The 24,767-nt window shown below is 45.2% G+C and overlaps 1 protein-coding gene across 1 annotated transcript; it reads right to left on the bottom strand.

The window, feature by feature from the left end:
* Window positions 1–18,274: 18,274 nt before the first annotated feature.
* LOC123158908 (protein NRT1/ PTR FAMILY 8.3) lies at window positions 18,275–20,959 on the bottom strand. The gene is made up of 5 exons (XM_044576725.1): window positions 20,631–20,959; window positions 20,379–20,481; window positions 20,059–20,276; window positions 19,437–19,948; window positions 18,275–19,284 (listed from the first exon to the last, which is right to left on the bottom strand). The coding sequence occupies exons 1-5, from the start codon at window positions 20,682–20,684 to the stop codon at window positions 18,450–18,452; spliced, it is 1,722 nt and encodes a 573-aa protein (XP_044432660.1). The 5' UTR covers window positions 20,685–20,959; the 3' UTR covers window positions 18,275–18,449.
* Between the last annotated feature and the right edge of the window lie 3,808 nt (window positions 20,960–24,767).

Genomic DNA, 24,767 nt, shown 5'->3' with positions numbered 1-24,767 from the left:
GGGACCCACCGGTCAGGGGTTGACCGGGCTGTGCCATGTTGACCTGCTGACGTCATCGTGACGTCAGTATGACGCAGTAATACTTTCTGGATTTAAAAATAATCAGGAAATTTCAGAAAATGCCCTAAACTTCAATAAATCATAGAAAATTAACCGTAACTCCAAATTAAATAAATTATATATGAAAAATTATCAGAAAAATTCAAGGAATCCATCTGTACCATTTTCATGCATGTTAGAACAACTTATAGCTGCTGTTTAGCACAAATCAATTAAAGGGCCTTTATTTAATCACATATGGAGTTTGAATTTGAATTTTATATTCAAACCAACTTCATTTAATCTGTTGCTAGTCGCATTAGCCCAAAACACATCCATATTGCCATGTCATAGCATGCATCATATTGTGCATTGCATTGATCGTGTTTTTCTATGTTGCCGGTATTTGTCCCCTCTCGATAGACGTGATACCGATGATGTGATCGTTGACACTGATGAAGACTCAATGTTATCTTCAGAAGTGCCAGGCAAGCAAAACCCCCTTGTTCATTCCGATAAAATCCCACTCTCTCGCTCCTGCTCTCTTTTACTGCATTAGGACAACAACGATCATATTGTTACTTGCTGCGGTAGCTGAACCCCTTTATCCTTTGCATGACCTGTCATTGCCACAGTAAATAGATGAAACCCACTAGCATGAGTAGGAGTTGTTTGAGCCCTGTTGTGCCTACTCATTCATGTTTGTTTGTCATGCCTGCTACTGCTTAGAGTTGAGTCAGGTCTGATTCATCCGGGATGAATCAGAGGCGGGTGAACATGTCCTACTGTGTGTGAGCTAAGTGTGTGAACACGATTTGGTAAAAGGTGTCGGTGAGAGGCCATGTAGGAGTACATGGTGGGTTGTCTCATTGAAGCCGTCCTCAGGAACTGAGTTCTGTGTTTGTGATCCATGATTCAGCTACTACCATACATTGGGCCCTGAAATATGACCCCGCTCGACTTCTTATTCACCCTTGTCCTCTGTCCAGGAGTTGCAAGTAGTTTCTGGTGTTTGTAGTATGCTGGAGGCCGTGGACAGCTGACCGTAGGGGTGGGCTGTGATGCGGTAGGCACGTGGCACGGTGTACCGGGCGCCCGTTTGGTGTCTCGGGAACCCTGTTCACATCGTTTGGGGTTGTGAGCGAAACTCCGGCCGGATCTCCTCATGGATGGAACCCGAATAGGCGATAAACCTGGACTAGAGACTTGAGTGTTTAGGTAGGTCGTGGTCTACACCCACGTCGGCTTTCGCTTGAAGTCTGCCGAGCACATGTCGTGTGCAGACGCTAAGTGGTGGAAACATGTATGAAGAAGTACACCCCTGCAGGGTTATCATCATCTATTCGAATAGCCGTGTCCGCGGAAAAGGACTTCTGGGTTGCTTATATCAGTTCATAGACAAGGGAAAGTGGATACTTTAAAATGCGCAAGATAAGCGTGAGTGCTATGGATGGCGTTCTCGTAGGGAGACGGGAGCGGATCCATAGTGGTGTATTGATATGGTGAATATGTGGACTCGTGTGCGCCACCTCAAAAGAGTTACTTGCAGTCGTAGTTCAGGATAGCCACCGAGTCAAAGCTGGCTTGCTGCAGTCAAACTCCACCATCCCCTTTGTTGATAATGATGCATGTGTAGATAGATCTGATGTAAGTCTTGCTGGGTACATTTGTACTCACGTTTGCCTATTTTATGTTTTGCAGAGAGACTTCAGTCTCACTAGTAGTTCCACGTGGACTTCGACGTTTAGCTTGATACCTCAGCTACGATCTTGTGCCCTCGGCAGGATCTGATAGATAGTCAGGCTTCTCAGCCTTTTTCATTTATAGATGTCTGTACCCAGACATGATAGCTTCCGCTTGTGCTTTGACTTGTATGCTCTGAGTGTTGGGTCATGAGACCCCTGTTTGTAATATCTCGCTCCTCGGAGCCTATTGAATAGACTACTTGAGTCGTAGAGTCATTTTGTGATGCCATGTTGTATTGCACATATCGAGCATATTGTGTGTATGTTATTGAAATGCTTGGTATGTGTGGGATCTGACTACCTAGTTGTTTATCTTTAGTAGCCTCTCTTACCGGGAAATGTCTCCTAGTGTTACCGCTGAGCCATGGTAGCTTGCTACTGCTCTGGAACACTTAGGCTGGCCGGCATGTGTTCTTCTTCGTTCCTGTGTCTGTCCCTTCGGGGAAATGTCACGCATTGAGTACCGGAGTCCTGTTAGCCCGCTACAGCCCGGTTTACCGGAGTCCTGCTAGCCCAGTGCTACAGCCCGGACCCACTTGCTGATGACCGACACGTTCGATGCTGGGTCATGGATGCCTGTCCCTGTAAGTCTGTGCCACTTTGGGTTTATGACTAGCCATGTCAGCCCGGGCTCTTTATCATATGGATGCTAGCGACACTATCATATACGTGAGCCAAAATGCGCAAATGGTCCCGGGCAAAGGTAAGGCGACACCGTGGGGATACCGTGCGTGAGGCCGCAAAGTGATATGAGGTGTTACCGGCTAGATCGATGTGACATTGAGTCGGGGTCCTGACAATTTGATCTCATCACATTACTTAATTAAATTGTTGGGTTATTAACAATTTCTTGGGATTGAGTTGGGGTTACCTTCTCAATAATTTTCAACAAACTTTGTAGTTAAATAAAATATATTCCTTTGTTGTAGGGAAAAAATTAGCTTTATGCAAACTTTAAACTTAGAGCCTCCACCAGCCAAGTATGCATGTAGTGATAGCCATTGTTCATCATTATTCTGTGGTGTGAATTTGCCAGTACATTTAATGTACTAACCTACATGGCCGCAACGTCTCATGTTGTAGGAATCTTATGACGAGTAAGTGATACATTAGGGTTATGATGTCTATACTCAACTTTGTCATTGGCGTTGTTGGGAACTCCACAACTTTGTTGTTACTTCTTCTATATGGATTGAAGTAATAGTATTTATGTTACTTTACACATGTGATTTACCTCTGTTATAAGTCCTCGAGTACTATGTGTGTTAGCATACCGATCCAGGTATGACACTTAAACACAGAGACTTCGATCCATTCGGGTCAGGTCGATACATATGGATTGTATCGGGGGGTATAACCATGGTAAAGTTAGAATACATTAGGTATAATGAAATAGCAAAATATGAATGGGTTTGCAACAATACTTAAAGTAGTCATTGGTTTTCTTATACTAACGAATCTCATGAAGGTTTTGTTAAGTTTTGTGTGATTGAAGTTTTCAAGTTTTGGGTGAGATCACGATGGACGAAGGAATAAGGAGTGAAAAGAGCCTAAGCTTGGGCCCATGGCACCCCAAGGTAATATTCAAGGAGTACCAAACAACTAAGATTGGGGTTGCCTCAGAAGGCATCCCCTCTTTCTTTTAACGACCATCGGTAATTTTACTTGGAGCTATGTTTTTATTCGTCACATATCATGAGTTTTGCTTGGAGTGTCTTGTATTATATGATTCTTTGCTTGTTTTGCTTTTTAGTTTGTCATAGTCATCCTCGCTAGACACACCTATTTGGGAGAGCCATAATGATGCTATGATTTATTAGAATTGCTCTATGTGCTTCACTTAAATTTTTTGAGCTATGGAATTGCACTGTACCTCACTTATATCTTTTTGAGCACGGTGGTGGTTTGACTTTTGAAGAAATACTCTCATACTTCAATTAGATCATTTTGAGATTTAGTAAAATTTTGAAGAAATCCTCTCCTGCTTCACTTATATTATTTTGAGAGATGAAAATTTTGAAGAATTATTTATGCCCTCGCTTTTCACTTAAATTTGTTTGAGAGCTTGTTATTAGCAATGGTACTTTGCTTAAGATATGAAATTGGTCCAAAAGTGATAGATATTCAAGAGGGATATAATAAAAACTTTCATGAAGATCATTGGATATTAAAACTTAATTCTTTGCAATATTTTTTTGATATGGAGATAGTGATATGGGAGTCATGTTGATGGGTAATTATGCTTTAGTAAGTATGTTGATGTTAAGGTTTGTGATTCCCTATCCAAGCACGAAATTCAATAGTTATACAATGAAGTTACATCCTACTTGTGGTGCATTATTCGGTGTTAGTTATGTTTAATGCTCGTTTATGATAATTTTCGTTTCTTAGTTGGTCGCTTCTCAATATATTTGCTAGCCTCCATTTGTACTAAGCGGGAATACTGCTTGTGCATCCAACTCCTTAAACCCGAGTTGTGCCAAATGAGTCCACCATACCTACCTATATGCGGTATTTCCATGTCATTCCAAGTAAGTTTGTATGTGCCAACTCTAATATTCGGAATTTCCCTTTCATGTGTCCGTACCGCTCATGAAGCGACAGGTGGTGGCCAATATTTTCCATGCTAGGTAGGTTTTTCTCAAGATGAGTGTTTATTCACTTGTCATTGCACAAGAGTGTGGCAGGTAATAGGGATGCCCAGTCCCGAAATGAAAAAATACTGTGATATTAAATTCCTTGAAAAGTGTTGGTATGGAAGGCACCCGTGGATATGGCTACCCATGGATTGTGAAAGAGTGGGGAAAGGAAATAAACTTTATTTTATGTTTGGGAATCGCCTATGATTTATCTAGCATGGAAGATATTGGTAATTCTCGGTCATTTTTCTTGACAGGAAAATCATGCCTCTCAAAACAATTTTATCTCTCAATTTTAGCTATGAGCTTTGGCACCTATACATCTGATTCCTTCTGTGAAGGGCCTATCTATTTACTTTTATGCAATTTTTATTTTTATTGAGTCTCAATCTTCTCTTATAAAGCACTGACTAGGGAACACTATTATCATACTTGTGCATTGGATATAGCTAATATTTGAGTGTGTTTCATGAATGGATCAATGATTGAGCACAATGAAGGAAATATGCCCTACAAGCAATAATAAAGTTGTTATTTTATATTTCCTTATACATGATAAATGTTTATTATTCATGCTAGAATTGTATTAACCAGAGACTTGATACATGTGTGAATACATAGACAAAACACTGTGTCCCTAGTGTGCCTCTACTAGACTAGCTCGTTGATCAAAGATGGTTAAGTTTCCTAGCCATGGACATGAGTTGTCATTTGATAAACGGGATCACATCATTAGTGGAATCATGTGCTGGACAAAACCCATCCATTAGCTTAGCATAATGACCATTCAGTTTTATTGCTACTGCTTTCTTCGTGTCAAATATATATTCCTCCGACTATGAGATTATGCAACTTCCGGACACAGGAGGAATGCCTTTTGTGCTATCAAACGTCACAACATAACTGGGTGATTATAAAGATGCTCTACAGGTATCTTTGATGGTGTTTGTCGTGTTGGCATAGATCGATATTAGGATTTGTCACTCCGAGTATCGGAGAGGTGTCTCTGGGCCCTCTCGGTAATGCACATCATATGAAGCCTTGCAAGCAATGTGAATAATGAGTTCGTTACGGGATGATGCACTACGGAACAAGTAAATAGACTTGTCGGTAATGAGATTGAAATAGGTATGAGGATACCTATGATCGGATCTCGGGCAAGTAACATACCGATGACAAAGGGAATAACGTATGTTGACATTGCGGTTCGACCGATAAAGATCTTCATAGAATATGTGGGAACCAATATGAGCATCCAGGTTCCGCTATTGGTTATTGACCATAGAGGTGTCTCGGTCATGTCTACATAGTTCTCGAACCCGTAGGGTCCGCACCCTTAACATTCAATGACGATATGTATTATATGAGTTGTGTGTTTTGGTGACCGAAGGTTCTTCTGAGTCCCGGATGAGATCATGTACATGACGAGGAGTCTCAAAATAGTCGAGAGGTAAAGATTGATATATTGGAAGGTTATATTCGGACACCGGAATGGTTCCGGAGAGGTTCGGGTATTTTTTAGAGTATTGAGGGGTTACCGGAACCCCCCGGGGAAGTATTGGGCCTTAATGGGCCATAGTGGAGAGGAGGAGGCAGGCCACAAGAGGTGGCGCCACCCCCCCCCCCCAAGGGATTTTGAATTGGACAAGGGGGAGGGGGCACCGCCCCCCTTTCCTTCTCCCTCTCCCCCTCTTTCCCCTTTCCCCCTTTGTTGGAAGGAAGGGGGGCGACTAGGACTAGAAGTACTAGTGGGACTCCCCCCACTTGGCGGGCCCCCTTGGGCCGGCCACCTCCCCTCTCCTCCTCTATATAGGGGGACAGGGGGGCACCCCAAAGCTCACCAATTATCTCTTAGCCGTCTGCGGTGCCCCCCTCCACCGTTTACTCCTCCGGTCATATTGTCGTAGTGCTTAGGTGAAGCCCTGTGCAGATCACTTCACCAACACCGTCACCACGCCGTCGTGCTGATGGAACTCATCAACTCCTTCGTGCCTCTACTGGATCAAGAGTTCGAGGGATGTCATCAAGCTAAACGTGTGCAGAACACAGAGATGTCGTACGTTCGGTACTTGATCGGTTGATTCGAGAAGACATTTGACTACATCAACTGCGTTAAGTTAACGCTTCCGCTTTCAGTGTACGAGGGTACGTGGACACACTCTCCCCCTCTCGTTGCTATGCATCTCCTAGATAGATCTTGCATGAGCGTAGGAATGTTTTTGAAATTGCATGCTATGTTTCCCAATACATAATGGGCTAGGGATAGCTTTCTTTAGCATTGATATTTTGAATGGCATGGTTGCTTGTTGATATGCTTGAGTATTGATGACTTCATGTCAAATTATAGACTACTGCTTTGAATCGCTTGAAGTCCAAATGTCCATGCTACAAAAGAAAAGAATATGTGATGAATATGATAGGTAGCATTCCACATCAAAAATTCTATTTTTTATCATTTACTTACACGAGGACGAGCAGGAATTAAGCTTGGGGATGCTTGATACATCTCCAACGTATCCATAATTTTTTATTGTTCCATGCTATTAATGTATCAATCTTGGATGTTTTATATACATTTACTACAAACTTTACATCATTTTTTGGGACTAACCTACTAATTTAGTGCCCAGTGCCAGTTGCTATTTTTTGCTTCTTTTTTACTTCACAAAGTATCAACACCAAACAAAGTCCAATTGCCATGAAACTTTTTAGAGTTTTTTTGCTCGTGATAAGAGACTTATGGAGTACACGAGAGAAGGCCTATGGGGACCACTAGACACCAGGGCGCGCCAGGGGCCTCTGGCGCGCTCTAATGGGTAGTGGGGCCCACATGCACCCCCATCACCTACCTCTGCCTCTATAAATACTCTAAAATCCCAAAATCCCTAGGGGAGTCGACGAAACACTTTTTCCACAGCCTCATGTTCAAGAACCACGAGATTCAATCTAGAGGCCTTTTCCGTCACTCTGGCGAAGGGGGCAACGATCATGGAGGGGGTTCTTCATCATCCTTGCTGCCCCTCCGATGATGCATGAGTAGTTTACCACACACCTACGGGTCCGTAGCTAGTAGCTAGATGCCTTCTTCTCTCTTTTTGATCTTCAATACAATGTTCTCCTTGATGTTCTTGGAGATCTATTTGATGTAACATTTTTGCGATGTGTTTGTTGGTATCCGAAGAATTGTGAGTTTATGATCAGATCTATCCATGAATATTATTTGAGTTTTCTCATAACTCTTTTATCTCTGATTTGTTGATTTGGTTTAGTCAACTAGATTGATTTATCTTGCCTGGGAAGTGGTGCTTTGTGATCGGTTCGATCTTGCGGTGCTCAATCCCAATGACAGAAGGGGACATGACATGCATGTATCATTGCTATTAAGGGTAACAAGACGGGGTTTATTCATCGTGAGTTTATCTTGTCTACATCATGTCATCGTTCTTAATGCATTACTCCGTTTTCCATGAACTTAATACACTAGATGCATGCTGGATAGCGGTCAATGTGTGTAGTAATAGTAGTATATGCAGAATTCTTACATTCTACTAATCTTGGACATGATGCCTATATACATGATCATTGCGTTGGATATCGTCATAATTATTTGGTTTTTTGTCAATTGCCCAACAGTAATTTGTTTACCCACCGTATGCTATTTTCTTGAGAGAAGCCTCTAGTGAAAACTATGGCCCTCGGGTCTTTTCCTATCATATAGTAAAACCAAAAAATTCCTTTCTGCAATTTTCTTTTATTTCTTTTATTTGTATTTTAGTTAGATATGTTTATCAAATCTCAGACAAATTAATCTATCTCAGTACCGTTGAGGGATTGACAACCCCTTCACGTGTTGGGTTACAAGTACTTCTTGTTTGGGTACAGGTGTTGTTTCCATAGTGTTGCTTGATTCCCCTACTGGATTGATAACCTTGGCTTCTTAACTGAGGGAACTACTTACCTCTGTTGTGTTGCATCATCCCTTCCTCTTTGGGGAAATACCAACGTAGATTACAAGCATCAGTTCCTCAAGATCATGATGTGTCATGAGGTATTTTCACCCATAGCTGTTGTACTAACTGCTTCACTATTTTTTAGTCTTTCCACGATATAGGATAAGATAATGATGGGTGATTGGCGTCATCTGACTGATTTTCGCTAGAAATCAGTTAGTCAGTAGCCGTCCGATCCATCCTATCCAGGCGTTGGATAGGGTCAACGCTCCATCATTTCCTGCCTCCCCGAGCACACATAGTGGCGACTCGGTCACTACATCACAACAGTTCATCGTGCCTCAAGTCACTCATTTAGTAGTGGAGCTTGTAGTAGTAGCAATGTCGCCGATGGTAGCAACGCCTGCAAGGGCTGCATCGTAGCATAGGCGGCTGATACATCCATTTTGCATCATGTTTTTTGACTGTTATTTATATAGTTTAAAATTTATATTCCATATTATGATGCAATTATTATGCCTTTTCTCTCTTAAAATGTAAGATACAACAAAAGAGGGAGACTACTGACAGCTAGAATTCTGACCTGAAAAAGCGACAACAGAGATAACAATCTTCGGAACTCAAAATGACGTGAAAATTTACATAGATTTATTTTGGAATATAAAAAATACTGGAAGAAAGAAGTCCCGGAGAAGACTCTCAGTGGGCCCACAAGCCAAGGGGCGCCATGGTGACTTGTGGGGCCCACAAAGGCGCACTTCTAAAGATCTTCTCCTATATGAAGACATTACCCTAGAAAAAAAATAAGGGAACACTTTCGGGACTTTCCGCCGCCGTCTCGAGGCGGAACCAGAGGCAGGGCACTTTTGCGCTCCAAAGAAGCGATTCCACCGGGGAAACTTCCCTCCAGGAGGGGGAAACCGAAGCCATCGTCATCATGAACGCCCCTCTCATCATGGGATGCCTCATCTTTATCAACATCTTCACCATCACCATCTTGTCTTCAAACCCTGGTTCATCTCTTGTGCTAAATCTTTGTATCCAACCTCAGATTGGTACCCGGGGTGCTAGTAGTGTTGATTACATCTTTTAGTTGATACAAGTTGGTTTAGTTGATGGAAGATCTATATGTTGAGATTGTTAAACACATATTTATATCCTCTGATCATGAATAATAATTGATTTTTGAGTAGTTCTATTTGTTCTTGAGGACATGAGACGAGTCTTGTTACTAGTATTCATGTGAAGTTGATCATCGTTCAATGTTTTAATGATATGTTGTATTATTCTTTCTCTAGTGGTGTCATGTGAACATCACTGCATGCCACTTCACCATTTTTGGGCCTAGAGGAAGGCATTTTGGAATTAGTTTTAGATGATGGGAAGCAGGAGTGACTAAAGCCAAAACCCCAGTCTATAAATTGTTCCGTAAGGGGTTGTTTGGATCCATATGTTTCATGGTATCGTTAGATTTATCTTAATTACTTCTATTGTATTTGCGGATGCTTGCATGGAGGGTATAATTATAAGTAGGTGTGTGTTCAAGTAACAACATCACATTAGCTCCGGTCCACCCACATAACAACTTATCAAGACAGTGAAGGTAAGCCAATGAATCATGGTGAAAGTAACTAGACGAAATTCCCATGTGTCCTGAAGTATCAGTGGCTTGTCCTTAGCAATATTAAGGACCGGGCCACTTTCTTGCACCTTGTTACTTTGGTTACTTGTACTTCCTATCAATTATCTTGCTGTCAAACTATTTATCAGAACTATCCTACATCAATTGCATAGATTACTTTGCTAAAAGTCGCATATCAATTCCTTCTGTTCTTTGTTGGGTTCGACAGAAGGAATCCAATTGATTCTTTATACTTGTGGGCCATCAATGACCGACGACATGTATTGCATCCGAACGCGCGATGACGGCGGCCTTATCGAATGCTGCGACATAGCGCGCGGCAGCCATGACGAATGATGCGATGAAACTTTACCGGGGTGTGGCAGCGGGGCAGCGACGTCTGCAGCAGAGCCGCTTGCTGCAACGCAGCCGATGCATGATGTGGTCGCTAGTGTTGCAGCACGCCATAGTGGGCGTCTTCCTTGAAGCATTGTCCGGGCTAGTGGTTGGAGAGGATGGGGAGAAGAGGAGGCTCCCTTGCAGCACAACTAATCCATTGGCCCGGAGGGGAGAGCCTATGCCAGAGTTAGCAGTAGCCAACGATGGCTTTTGTGGGGAAAAGAAGATGAAGGGAGGGAGAGATGCACCGCACCGAAAAAGTTTTTTTTACCGAAGCCTGCAGCTACCAGCAAAAAATCCACCACACATGATTGCTTTGAGATTCGCAGCCACGTATAAGCAAGCCAATCTCTTTCACACTTCAATACATGAGAATACAAGCCTGTTATGGACCCCTATGCATGTCATGCAGATTTTGTCAGGAATCTACATGTGGGTAGTAGTACGTCGATTAAACATTCACAAGTCTCTCTCCCAAGAAAAGACTAGTATTTAATTTGGTAGCCAAATTTTGGAGATTGCTATAATTTTAACAATAAATTTAATTGGTGATATTTTTATATATTTGAAATTTCGAATTGCTCGAGGCAAGACCTTTAAAATAAGGTCAAAAATAGATACATTTTGACTAATTTTATTTCACAGATTCCAAACAACATATTTCACTCAACTAAAAAAATTATTTCACTTATCTTGAACAAGAAAACTGATTTCACTCATTTTGAAAATATATATTTCACTCATTTCAATAAATGATTTCGCTTATATTATTTACAAAACATAGGTTTCACACATTTTTCAGAAACACACTACACTCGCTCAATCGAAATAATATATTTCACTCATTTAAAAAAACTGATTTCACATACGCTTGAAATGTTTGAAATATAAATGAAACTGAAATTAGTGAGCGAAGCAACTTCACAATAATAGACTGAAAAAGGTGTTTCAAAAAAATTATATTTCAATTTAAAAACTAATTTCACTTTTTAAAAATAATAATTCAAATAAAACTTATTTCACTCATTTTAAATGACTAATTTCACTAGTTTCATTTGAAAGACATGTTTCAATTATTTTAGGAGCTAATTTCACTCATTTCATAAGATTAATTTCACTCATTTCAAAAGTCCTCGTTTCATTTGAAAAGACATGCTTCAATTATTTTCAGGAGCTGATTTCACTCATTTAGAAAAATTCTTGTTTCAAGAAACTGATATATGTGAAATATAACTAGAACTGAAATGAGTGAACAAAGCAACTTCACGAAAGAAGCTCATTTAAGAAACACACTGAAATAGATTGAGTAAAATAAGTTGATTGAAATGCTAAAATTTAAATGTGTTGAAAATGTATCAAAGTTGGTCTTGTTCTCATGGTCTTCACGCTAGGAGTTCAAATATATGAAGTTTCAGAAATAGAGTTTTGGTTTAAACGATATGAATGATTTAAATTATAACTAGAAAATAAAAAAGGAATGGGTTTTGATGGGAGAGAGGAGAGGAGTAAAGCCATGCATGTAATTGTACGTGCGTGTTATCTTCGACTCGCCTCTTCGCGAGCCGCAGCTCAAAACCATTGCGGCCATCTTCGGGAAGGTGTTGCCAGTAAACTTTGGCAACGAGATGGAGAGCACGATCGTCATGTAGGAGGTGTGTGGCTTGTATGGACATCAGAGCTCTTTGCTTCCCTATGTCGTACACAGCCGTGGAGTTGGTTTGTTGGAATGTGAGGGGCCTCAACAGCCCGGCAAAACGTGACGCCCTTCGTGAACTAGCGGACTCCATGAAAGTAGCGATATGGTGTATCTTAGACACAAAGCTGGAGAGGATGGATCAGTATGTAATTTGGCAATGCCTTGGGCCTAATTACGATGGGTTTGTATACTTGCCGGCCTCGTCTACTAGGGGTGGTATTTTTGTTGCTTGGGATTCCTCGAAGGCGTCGATCACTAACATGATGAACGATACCAACTTCACCACGGGATACGTGACACCGAACGAGGGCGTACCCTGGTGGCTGTCGGTGGATTACGGGGCTCAAGAGGACGCTCAAAAGGTTGCAATGCTTGAGGAGATCTCGGCTAGGAGGCAGCTTTGCCCAGGACCGTGGATGGCAGTTGGCGAATATGATTCTTCACGCTACCAACAAGAATAACTCTATGTTGGATAGAAGGATGATGGGGAAGTTCAAGAGATTCGTGGATGACAATGCGGTCAAGGAGTTGTTTTTGCATGGTAGAAGGTTCACGTGGAGCAATGAGAGGGAGAGACCCACGTTGACCAAAATTGACCGTGCTTTGGTCTCTGTGGATTGGGAACTTGCGTACCCGGAATGCTTGCTGCAGGCTTTATCTACGAATGCCTCAGACCACTGCCCACTATTTCTATCGTTGGAGGAGCATGTGCACCCACGTAAAAGATTTCGCTTTGAGCTCTTCTGGACCAAGTTGGAGGTGTTTCTTGAGGCGGTGCAGGAGGGATGGAGATGTGATGAGTCTATCTCGGACCCGTTCGTGAGGCTGGATGTTTTGTTGAGAAGCTGCGCCAAACATCTGACGACATGGGGGCAGAGGAGGGTTGGAAACATTAAGCTGCAGATCGCCATTGCAAACCTTGTGATCCTATGACTGGACTGTGCGCAGGAGTCGCGGATACTCACCGGAGAGGAGAGGTGGCTGTGTGGAACTTTGAAACACCTGGTCTTGGGGCTATCATCATTGGAGCGGACGATTGTGAGACGGCGGTCAAGGATGAGATGGCTGCATGAGGGAGATGCCAACACCAAGCTTTTCCACTTGGTGGCCAATGGGAGGAACTCAAAAACATTATCCATGCGATCTCAGTTGATGGAATCACCATCACGGGACAAGAAGAAAAGGAGGAGGCGTTCTTTGAGGCTTACAGTGAGCTGCTGGGGAGATGTGGCACGTAGGAACACACATTAGATCTAGACTTCCTGGGCATTGAGCCTGTCGATTTGGAGGACCAAGATCTAGTTTTCCAGGAGGACGAGGTTTGGAAAGTGGTGAGGGACATGCCCTCGTATCGCGCGCCTGGGCCTGATGGGTTCATTAGAGTTTTTTTTTCCAGAAAGCTTGGTCTATTGTGAAGAGGGATGTGATGGCAGCATTGAACAAATTGTTCCTTAATAATGGGAGAGGGTTTGGGAGGCTGAATCAGGCGCTAATCACCTTGATCCCCAAGAACCCTGAGGCATGTCAGATCAAAGACTTTAGGCCAATTTGTCTGGTTCATAGCATTCCAAAGCTGGCATCCAAACTTCTGGCTACGCGTCTTTGCCCGCGCAGGGGAGAGCTGGTGCATGCAAATCAATCAGCGTTTATTAAAGGAAGGAATATCCATGACAACTTCTTACTTGTCAGACAACTTGCCAGGAAGCTTTACAAAAGGAAAACGAAGAGTGTGATGCTCAAGCTGGACATTTCTCGTGCCTTCGACTCCTTGTCTTGGTCGTTCTTGTTCAAAGTGCTGAGAGCCAAGGGCTTCTCGAGAACCTGGAGGTCTTGGATCGCAACTCTGCTCACCACAGCCAGCTCAAGGGTCGTTGTCAATGGGTGTGCTGGCAAGAAGTTTATGCATGCGTGTGGTCTCAGGCAAGGGGACTCCATCTCACCCCCTCTCTTTGTCATTGCGATGGATGTCCTCTCGGCTATGATCTTGAAGGCGCAGGAGACGAATGCAGTTAGCAAGTTACCCGGCTGTGATCCGATAGAGAGACTATCCCTGTATGGAGACGATGTTGTTATGTTCATCAGGCCGAGCTGGATAGATCTGTGGTTTATTCAGGAGGCCCTGAGATTATTTGGAGAGGCATCTGGCCTCAAGGTTAACTTCACCAAGTCGGCAGCTATCATGATCAGATCGAATGAGGAGGTGGAGGAGCTAGTGCGGCAGGCCATGCCATGGAAGCTGGAGACATTCCCCATTAAATATCTAGGGCTGCAATTGGGGATCAAACAACTCACGAGATCAGAGTGGCAGTCTATTGTGGATCAAGCGCTGAAGTTGATGCCAGGATGGCAGCGTGGCCTTGTCACACGTCCCAGTCGCCTCCTTCTGGTGAACCAGGTGCCAGACCCATACACCACTTGATCGTGGCAGAGGCTCCGAAGTGGGAATTGGAGAGAGTGGATAAGGGATGCCGGGCCTTCTTCTGGGCAGGCTCGAAGGAAATCCAGGGAGGCCATTGTGCAATTGCGTGGCGCCGGGTCTACCGGCCCAAGCAGATGGGAGGTCTTAGGGTGGTGGATCTCTATAAGCATGGTATCGCCCTAAGACTTAGGTGGGAATGGTTGAAACGGACCGACAGCCCGCGTCCTTGGGCAGGGGCTTGGCTACTGCTCCGACAAGCATGTCAGGATGGCCTTTGACAGCCTGGTCAAGTGGGAAGTCGGGGATGGTTTGGCGGCTCTATTCTGGCGTGATCGCTGGATTATTGGCTCCTGTGTGAAGGAGATGAAGTAAATATGCCCTAGAGGCAATAATAAAGTTATTATTTATTTCCTTATTTCATGATAAATATTTATTATTCATGCTAGAATTGTATTAACCGGAAACTTAGTACATGTTTGAATACATAGACAAACATAATGTCACTAGTATGCCTCTACTTGACTAGCTCGTTGAATCAAAGATGGTTAAGTTTCCTAGCCATAGACATGAGTTGTCATTTGATTAACGGGGTCACATCATTAGGAGAATGATGTGATTGACATGACCCATTCCGTTAGCTTAGCACTTGATCGTTTAGTATGTTGCTATTGCTTTCTTCATGACTTATACATGTTCCTATGACTATGGGATTATGCAACTCCCATTTATCGGAGGAACACTTTGTGTGCTACCAAACGTCACAACGTAACTGGGTGATTATAAAGGAGCTCCACAGGTGTCTCCAAAGGTACATGTTGAGTTGGCGTATTTCGAGATTAGGATTTGTCACTCCGATTGTCGGAGAGGTATCTCTGGGCCCTCTCGGTAATGCACATCACTATAAGCCTTGCAAGCAATGTGACTAATGAGTTAGTTGCGAGATGATGTATTACATAACGAGTAAAGAGACTTGCCGGTAATGAGATTGAACTAGGTATTGAGATACCGACGATCGAATCTCGGGCAAGTACCATACCGATGACAAAGGGAACAACGTACGTTGTTATGCGGTTTGACCGATAAAGATCTTCGTAGAATATGTAGGAGCCAATATGGGTATCCAGGTTCCGCTATTGGTTATTGACCAGAGAGATGTCTCGATCATGTCTACATAGTTCTCGAATCCGTAGGGTCCGCATGCTTAATGTTCGTTGACGATATAGTATTATATGAGTTATGTATGTTGGTAACCGAATGTTATTCGGAGTCTCGAATGAGATCACGGACATGACGAGGAACTCCGGAATGGTCCGGAGACGAAGTTTAATATATGAGATAATGTTTTTTTGGTCTCCGGAAGGGTTCCGGAATTCACCAGAAGGGGTTCTGGATGTTTCTCGAAATGTTTGGGTATGAGAACACGTTATTTGGGCCAAAGGGGAAAGCCCACAAGGTTTTTGGAAAGCGCAAAAGGAAATTTTGCGGAGTCCAGGGGCCAAACACCAGGGTCCCTGGCGTTTGGGTCCAGACGCCGGGAACCCTGGCGTCTGGCCCTGGAGTCCGAGAAGGACTCTTTCCTTTCGGGTGAAACCGACTTTGTGGAGGCTTTTACTCCAAGTTTCAACCCCAAGGCTCAACATATAAATAGAGGGGCAGGGCTAGCACCAAAGACACATCAAGAAACACCAAGCCGTGTGTTGGCAACCCCGTCCCCTCTAGTTTATCCTCCGTCATAGTCTCTGTAGTGCTTAGGCGAAGCCCTGCGGAGATTGTTCTTCATCAACACCGTCACGACGCCATCGTGCTGCCGGAACTCATCTACTACTTCGCCCATCTTGCTGGATCGAGAAGGCGAGGACGTCATCAAGCTGAACATGTGCAGAACTCGGAGGTGCCGTGCGTTCGGTACTTGGATCGGTTGGATCGTGAAGACGTACGACTACATCAACCGCGTTGATAAACGCTTCCGCTTAGCGATCTTCAAGGGTATGAAGATACACTCCCCCTCTCGTTGCTATGCATCACCATGATCTTGCGTGTGCGTAGGAATTTTTTTGAAATTACTACGTTCCCCAACAGGAGATTGCCCCGCTACTTGTTGACAAAGGGCGGCAGCAGGTAGTCCATAAGAGGAGAGTGAAAGACGCTTTGTATCTTCATGGGTGGACGCAAGATATCGTGGGAGAGATGAATACTGAGGAGCTCTCGCAGTTCATTAGGCTGTGGGAGGTGCTGGTAGACATTGAGCTCACTCCTGGCTCAGAGGACACACCGTCCTGGCAATGGGATGCTACGGGCAAGTACTCGGCAAGATCGGCGTACAAAATGATGTGTGAGGGAGGAGTTCGGTTTCAATGTGCCTTGGCTGTCTGGCGCAGTTGGGCTACGATGACCTGCAAGCTCTTCATTTGGCTTGCACTTCAGCACAGAGTGTGGACTTCTGACCGTAGACAGAGGCATGGGTTGCAAGATCATAGCTCGGTATGTTACCTTTGTGACCAAGAGGAGGACAATGTGGATCACATACTCATGCAATGTGTATATGCGAGACAAGTGTGGTTTTTGTGCTTCAGAAGGCTGGGCGTCGACGAAGCTTTGATCCCAACCACGGAAGACACACTAGGTGATTGGTGGGTGTCTGTCAGAAAGCGAATTGACAAGAGATACCGGAGAGGATTCGACACAATCTGCATTTCTGTATGCTGGAATCTATGGAAGCAGAGAAATGGCAGAGTCTTTCGCAACAACAACATCACCAACGAATGGGGAGCTGTCATCCTTGTCCACCAGGAACTTAGGCTATGGGCCTCGGCGAGAGGGAGAGGAGTACTACATGGTATAGAGTAGTAGCCTAGCGTGTGGAGTGGAGGGGTGGACGTGCATGCCGTGTGTGGTAGTGCAATCCGTCGTATGAAAATCTTGTACATAACTTTCTTTCGTCTATAAAGCTAAGGTACGCATTTTGCGTACTCTCGAAAAAGGTAATTGTATGTGCGTGGATGAGAAAGATTGCATCCCATGTGGTGGTTCCAGGAGAAGGAAAATACCAAATATGCAAATGGTTGAAAGGAATCAAATACAACAGCAATATAAAGATACTAGATGGGAAAATATACAGGAGCTCTTGGATGCTCCAGACCCCTATACGGAAATTAATCGTAAAAAACACCATAAAAATATATAAAAAAATTGAATTTCAAGGATACCAAACTTAGATCCCCGATCTACCCCCGTGTGAAATTTCGTGAAAAATTACCCAAAACGTATCCGTGGCGAAGTAAATATTGTTCAAATAAAAATCCATCCAAACAATGTTTTTCTATACATAGGAATTTTTTGTCTTTTTGCCGCGGATACGTTTCCTGGTATTTTTTCATGAACTTTCACACAACGGTAGTTCAGAAACCCAGGTTTGATATCCCAAAATTCCAGATTTTTTTAAAATTTCTCCGTATTTTTTGAACGAAATGTTCGTATGAGGGTGCGGAGCATCGGAGAGCTCCAAATCCTCGTCCTACTAAATGTGGTATCAGTTGCTTATTGGCGGCAAGACCACCGGTAGCTCCCGGCAGGTAAAAGTGACTTTGCCTGCACCACACAGTAACAGATAAGGTTGGTTGTTGAGGAGGCCTATGCGCCATGAGCTTCGTGTTGATCAATCGCTAGATCACAGGCGCGTGGCAGGCAAGGGACGCGGTTGATTCCTCAGAAATCAGCCGGCTGACAATAAACGTTTTTCTAAGCCGGCTGAGAATAAGCGTTTTTCTGAGATTATGTACACCATAAATTAAAATATATCGCGAGCTTCTGTTAAACATGGCACAAAACGTCATGGAACGCCACACTGATTATCTATCACTATGATGGAAGAGGCTAACTTTGTTGCGATCGTGTATATAGAAAATGATTTAAACTTTAAACTCGTGTCAAGTGTCCACTATTCAGGGTGAAGAAGTTGTCTTCTCTCTACACCGCACGGAGTAGTGCACAAACTGCGCAAGGTTGAGTAAGCTCAGAGCAGCCATCATCCAGAAGAAATAGTCCAGATGCCCTTCGTTCAGGTTGTCCGGGATCCACCCAGGCGCCCCGCCACGCGTGGTGACCACCGCGACGACACCAAGCACAACCGTGTTGAAGTAAAACCCGGACGCGATCGAGAGCTGCGCGAGCGCCGCACAGAGGCTCTTCATGGCGTACGGGGCCTGGTCGTAGAAGAACTCCGTCATGCCGATGCCCGCGAAGACCCCCGCCGCGCCGTGCAGGACGTGCGACGGCGCCTGCCACAGGATGCTCATCGGCACCGGCACGTTCTGTCCGGCCAGGCCGCTGGCTCGCGCGACCGCCAGCCTCTTCGTCTCGAGCATCGCCGAGTAGACCATGGTCAGCGCGGACAGCGCGAAGCCGATGCCGAGCCGCTGCGTCTGTGAGAAGCCCTTGTGGTTGCCGGTGCAGCGCCGGGCGAGCGGCACCAGCACGGTCTCGTAGACGGGCACCCAGATGAGCACGCTGAAGACGCCGAAGATGGAGAGGGAGGCCGGTGGGATGGCGAATCCGGCGACACTGTTGTCCATGACCATCCCCTGCTCGATGAACGTCGACGATAGTTGACCGGTGACGGCGTGGAAGATCACGAAAGATGCCCAGACGGGGAACATCCGCAGCAGTATCTTCAGCTCTTCGACCTGTGTCACCGTGCAGAGCTTCCACGAACTCGTCGGCGGCGCCACGCATGCCTTGTCTGAGGGGGGCAGCATAATGGCAGCCTTGTCGAGGAATCTGACGATTGCAATCAGATAGTTGGCTCAATGCAAATGAATTGTTTCCAAATACACATTTAAACTACTGTTTATTTTGTTGCAATAATTGAAGTAAAGTACTCCTACGATCCATATTAATTGTGGCTGATTTAGTATTGGTGGGAGTACTACCTGAATTGACTCGTATGCTGAATTGTGTGGCCTGATTCAGACAGCTCGTAGAAAAGGGAGACGTCCTCGGGCAACTGCATACGCCACTTGCTGAGGGCCGCGACGACCACCTGGCAGAGGCTGGTGAACGGGCTCACTGTGGGTTCTCTAAACCTGTACACCGTCGAGCCACCAACAAACACTGCGAGGGCTAAGGCCAAGAGCGCCGTCGGGATCGCGAAGCTGACCCCCCACCCGACATTGTCCTGCAGCCAAACAAGCACCGTGCTCGACAGGAGGGAGCTGAGGTTGATCATGAAGTAGTACCAGTTGAAGAAGGAGCCCTTCTTCGCCAGCTCCGCCGGGTCGGCGCTGTCGAACTGGTCGGCCCCGAAGGTCGACGTGCAGGGCTTGGTGCCGCCGCCACCGAGCGCGGAGAGGTAGAGCCCTGCGTAGACCATGGTGCGATGAACCTCGCCGCCGCTGTAGGAAGATGTTGGGGCTGATGCTGACACTGTGAGGACCAGCATTCCCTGACAGAATGAAGTGTCTATTAGAGTTGCAACTTGCAAGCGTATCATACAAGTAAGTACAATCTGAAAACTAAGAGGTTTATTGATTGTTATCTTGTTGTGCTACTTACAAGGATGTAGATCGGGAGGGAAGCAACCATTGTCCAGTATCTTCCCAGGTATGTGTCGGCCAAGAAGGCTCCGATGAGCGGCGTGAGGAAGCTGGCGCCGACCCAGGCAGAGACATTTCTCGCGGCGGCGACTTTGCTTTCATGGAGCACGGTGGTAAGATAGGTTACCAAGTTCCTTGAGATCGCGAAGAAGGCCACGCATTCACAGAACTCAACACCTAGGATGCGTTCAAGTGGTTAATTAGCCTAGTAGTAGCATGTAAGAAAAGGAGGAGATGGACAGGAGTAGTTTGCATGAATTGCTGTCTGAATTTTGATACCTAAAATCATGTAGCATGCCCTCCAACGGCCTGTACTTCCCTTCAGAGCAGGCTGTTTGTTGATATCGACTGATCCATCGCTGGTATATTCTGAACCTACATCCTGCAGCAGAGTACCAAAATATTTAAGTTGCAGAGAATGGGGAAGACCGGAATTACTCCTATTCTTCCTATAAGTGCTAACTGAAGAGAATACTCTCATGGTCATCTAAAGGCAGGCATGAGAGGAAAGAAGAGGAAACGAGAGAATACCTGAGGATTGGGTTGTCGATTAAGCAGGGGCTTCTCCTCATCTGCTGCTTCCATGGCTGTCTAGAAAATGGAGCAGAAGGCGGGTTAGCCAAAGTGTTCAGCAGATCACAGCAATTTGCAGGCAAGGCACGCGCCTAAAAGCTAGTCTGTGTGATCTTTTCGAATCTCTCGTAAAAAGACTTTTGGGTGAGAGGAAGATCTCGTAAATAGAGAGGTGGTACTGAGCAATGGAGAGAGAGAGAGAGAGAGAGAGAGAGAGAGAGAGAGAGAGAGAGAGAGAGAGCACAACACGGAGGACGGATGCTTCGAGGGGCGATGTCGCCCACACAACCAAAGGGCAGGCTTGGATTCAAAAAAAGGGCCGGCTTTATTCGCCTACGTACATACCATGGCCCACGGCAAGAATACTAGTAGTTCCAGATGTCAGTCTTCTTGTCTAAAAAAAAGATGTCAATCTTCTTAAAAAAACATTAATTATGGTTAGGTCTCAATCGACTAAGATTTAATCAAGTCTTAGTCAAATGACATAACATGCAAAAAATACTAAAAGGAAAATTTTCCATGGATTTTAATGTAAGATCTCACAAATATAGTATCGACTGAGACTTAACGAAGTCTCAATCGACCGAGACTTAGGAAGACTGAAAAACATTAGGGCATCTCCTAAAACTACACAATAATGTGGGAGCTCGCCATCCAACCATGCCCGTATACATTTCAAACCGCATTAAAACAAAACCGGACAAATTCATGGAGACATACAGGAATTCAATTAAGTTCAGACATATTAATGCATAAAACAAACGATATTTCGGTTCAACTATAAACTTAAAAAATAGACTAACTTGTAGCGGACAGTGACCTCGTAGACGTGGCCACCCTGGCCGGCCACACCACCGTCGTCATCGTCTTCATCACTGTCCTTCTAGCGGCGGAAGGGTGCGGGGACACGATAGCCCAGTTCGGTCGCCGCCTGGCACTCACGAAGGAGCTGCTCTGCTTCCTCCTAGAACGTGCAGAGCACTGCCACACCCAATGTCGGCCCCGACTGCGGTGCTCTGGCAGCATGCAAGGTGTTGCATTGGCGGAGGTGTCACTAAGCGACCAGACCTACAAGATCTTGGCGAGCTCCTGTCGAGGCGGTAGAGGCGCCGCGCAACCGTCTCCACAGTGGTGAGCGACCGGTCACGGGATCAGGCCTCCGCGAGGTCGGGGTCCTCGCGGGCCCTGACCAGTGCCTCGTCGGACATGGAGAACAAGGAGAGGTGGGACACCTCCTTGTCCATCCTCTCCCCGGCCGACACGATGGTCGAGGACGACCAGGAGCCGCTGTCGCGGCCAACTAGGTAGTGGTGGAGGCGGCTGCACACCTTGGCGGTGGCAGGCAACACCTCCTCCTTGACACCCTTGTCGGGCCAGGTGCGGCATGGCAGGGACGTGAGTTGGTCGATTATTGTGGAGGCAGTTTGGCGGTGGTTGTGGCTCGTCGTTCATACAACATCTGATTTGGACGCAGCGGTTACTCGGGAGGGAGGCACTATGGCTCCGGCTTCACGCGGCAGAGAGGCGGTGATGCTGACTCGTGCTTAACACGATAGCGCGACGGAGAGGGTGGCGATGTTGTCCCCTTTAATTGCTCAGAGATGCTCAATCAGATCTTACTTTAGGTGCTCATGAGTTGGTCAATACCAAATTTGTTGATGCATTTGAGCAAGATGAAGTAGGTACTCGTCCCACGAATCAGCGCCCATGCCATATGCAAGCATCTGGAGTGTGGCCATGCACTTCTGGTATCCAGAGCACCCAATTGTTCCCACGACGTCCTGTTTCAAGATGAAGTAGTCATCATGGGACCGTGCGCCATGGTACAAACGATCAAAGACCGTCTTGTGCATCCGAAAACATCGGTGAAATGGTCAGTGAAGAGTGCATTGGGGGCAAAGTAGTTGGCCATCAATGTCAACTGGTCGCGCGCCCTGTTGCGATTGAGCACTGATGACCCTTAATTGATCCCTTGAAATCGAGAACATACTCCTCCGCACCATCCGCGTCTTCAAGGATTGCCTGCATCATCGATGACTCATTCGTCTAGTCCTCGTCGTCAGACGACTCGACATACTGCTTGCATATGTACTTCAAATCAGAATCCATTGCTTGAAAGAAGAAGGGACAACTTTTTTAGCTCTGACAATTCATCGAACAGTTGTTGAGCATTGTGAGTATAGCAGTAGCGGATGGTACCTGGCGGGCCGGTCGGAGGAGAGGTGTTGAACAGCTCTAGAAGAGAAGCGGGGTGGAGCTCGGCTGGTACGCTGGAGATGACGGAGACATAGAGTTCCGCGAAGGGTGTGGCGTGGCGGTCGGGGTGGTGGAGCGGCGGCGAAGGCGACAGAGAAAGGAGAGAAAATAGAGATGATGGAGTCATGGGGTCAGGGAAGAGCTTTGGATAGGCCGGGGGTGTCGGAGGCCTATGTGGCTGCTGTTCAGACTCCCGCAAAGCCTATCACGTTTGTCTCGGGTTTGCTGAAAAAAATACGTCCATACTGCTCGGCGAACCGATACAGGTGTGCATTAGATGGCAAACCGTGTCCGAACCGCATGATGCAGACAGTTGCGGACGGTTTGAGCTTCTGCCTTGAAGATGCCCTTAGAGATAAAAATTTATGACCCTCAGGATATCCTTTGACCATTAAGGTTACAACTAAATAAACTACGACAAAGCTAAATTCCTGTCGTCTGTAATTCTGCAACAGATCCATACACCTAAGATGCCGTCCATTTCAAATCGCACGCTCGCGGGCAATCCCCACACCCCGATCAAAACTGCCGCATTGATTGCCACATATCACGCGGGTATGCAGACATGCGATGGGAGCGTCAGCAATTTGCATGCATGCGTGTGGCGTGAGCTGATTTTTAAATATGCATGCACATACCCAAAAAACTGATGACATCATCAAAGATTTCTTCAAAATTCAAACTTCAAAATATTTTGTAGCGCAAATCGTCGGTTTGATTAAAAAATTGTTATCACGTAAAAAATCCATCGTGACGAGAGCTTCAAAACTAGATCCCATGTTGATATGTTTCAACCAAATTTTTTTCCGATCAAAAGTTATCAGACCACGCTAAGCACGTTATCATGTCTATGGTATATAAGCTACCATCCTGTTTATATAGAAATTATCATGTTGGAAATATGCCCTAGAGGCAATAATAAATAAGTTATTATTATATTTCCTTGTTCATGATAATCGTTTATTATCCATACTATAATTGTATTGATAGAAAACTCAGATACATGTGTGGATACATAGACAACACCATGTCCCTAGTAAGCCTCTAATTGACTAGCTCGTTAATCAATAGATGGTTACGGTTTCCTGACCATGGACATTGGATGTCGTTCATAACGGGATCACATCATTAGGAGAATGATGTGATGGACAAGACCCAATCCTAAGCCTAGCACAAAGGTCGTAGTTCGTATGCTAAAGCTTTTCTAAATGTCAAGTATCATTTCCTTAGACCATGAGATTGTGCAACTCCCGGATACCGTAGGAATGCTTTGGGTGTACCAAACGTCACAACGTAACTGGGTGGCTATAAAGGTGCACTACAGGTATCTCCGAAAGTGTCTGTTGGGTTGGCATGAATCGAGACTGGGATTTGTCACTCCGTGTAAACGGAGAGGTATCTCTGGGCCCACTCGGTAGGACATCATCATAATGTGCAGAATGTGACCAAGGGGTTGATCACGGGATGATGTGTTACGGAACGAGTAAAGAGACTTGCCGGTAACGAGATTGAACAAGGTATCGGTATACCGACGATCGAATCTCGGGCAAGTATAATACCGCTAGACAAAGGGAATTGTATACGGGATTGATTGAGTCCTTGACATCGTGGTTCATCTGATGAGATCATCGTGGAACATGTGGGAGCCAACATGGGTATCCAGATCCCGTTGTTGGTTATTGACCGGAGAACGTCTCGGTCATGTCTACATGTCTTCCGAACCCGTAGGGTCTACACACTTAAGGTTCGATGACGCTAGGGTTATAAAGGAAGTTTGTATGTGGTTACCGAATGTTTTTCGGAGTCCCGGATGAGATCCCGGACATCACAAGGAGTTCT

Source organism: Triticum aestivum, chromosome 7B, assembly GCF_018294505.1.
Source record: "Triticum aestivum cultivar Chinese Spring chromosome 7B, IWGSC CS RefSeq v2.1, whole genome shotgun sequence".
NCBI classification, from domain to species: Eukaryota; Viridiplantae; Streptophyta; class Magnoliopsida; order Poales; family Poaceae; genus Triticum; species Triticum aestivum.
The sequence above is the reverse complement of the archived record's forward strand: the minus strand, read 5'-3'. Positions and strand labels throughout refer to the sequence as shown.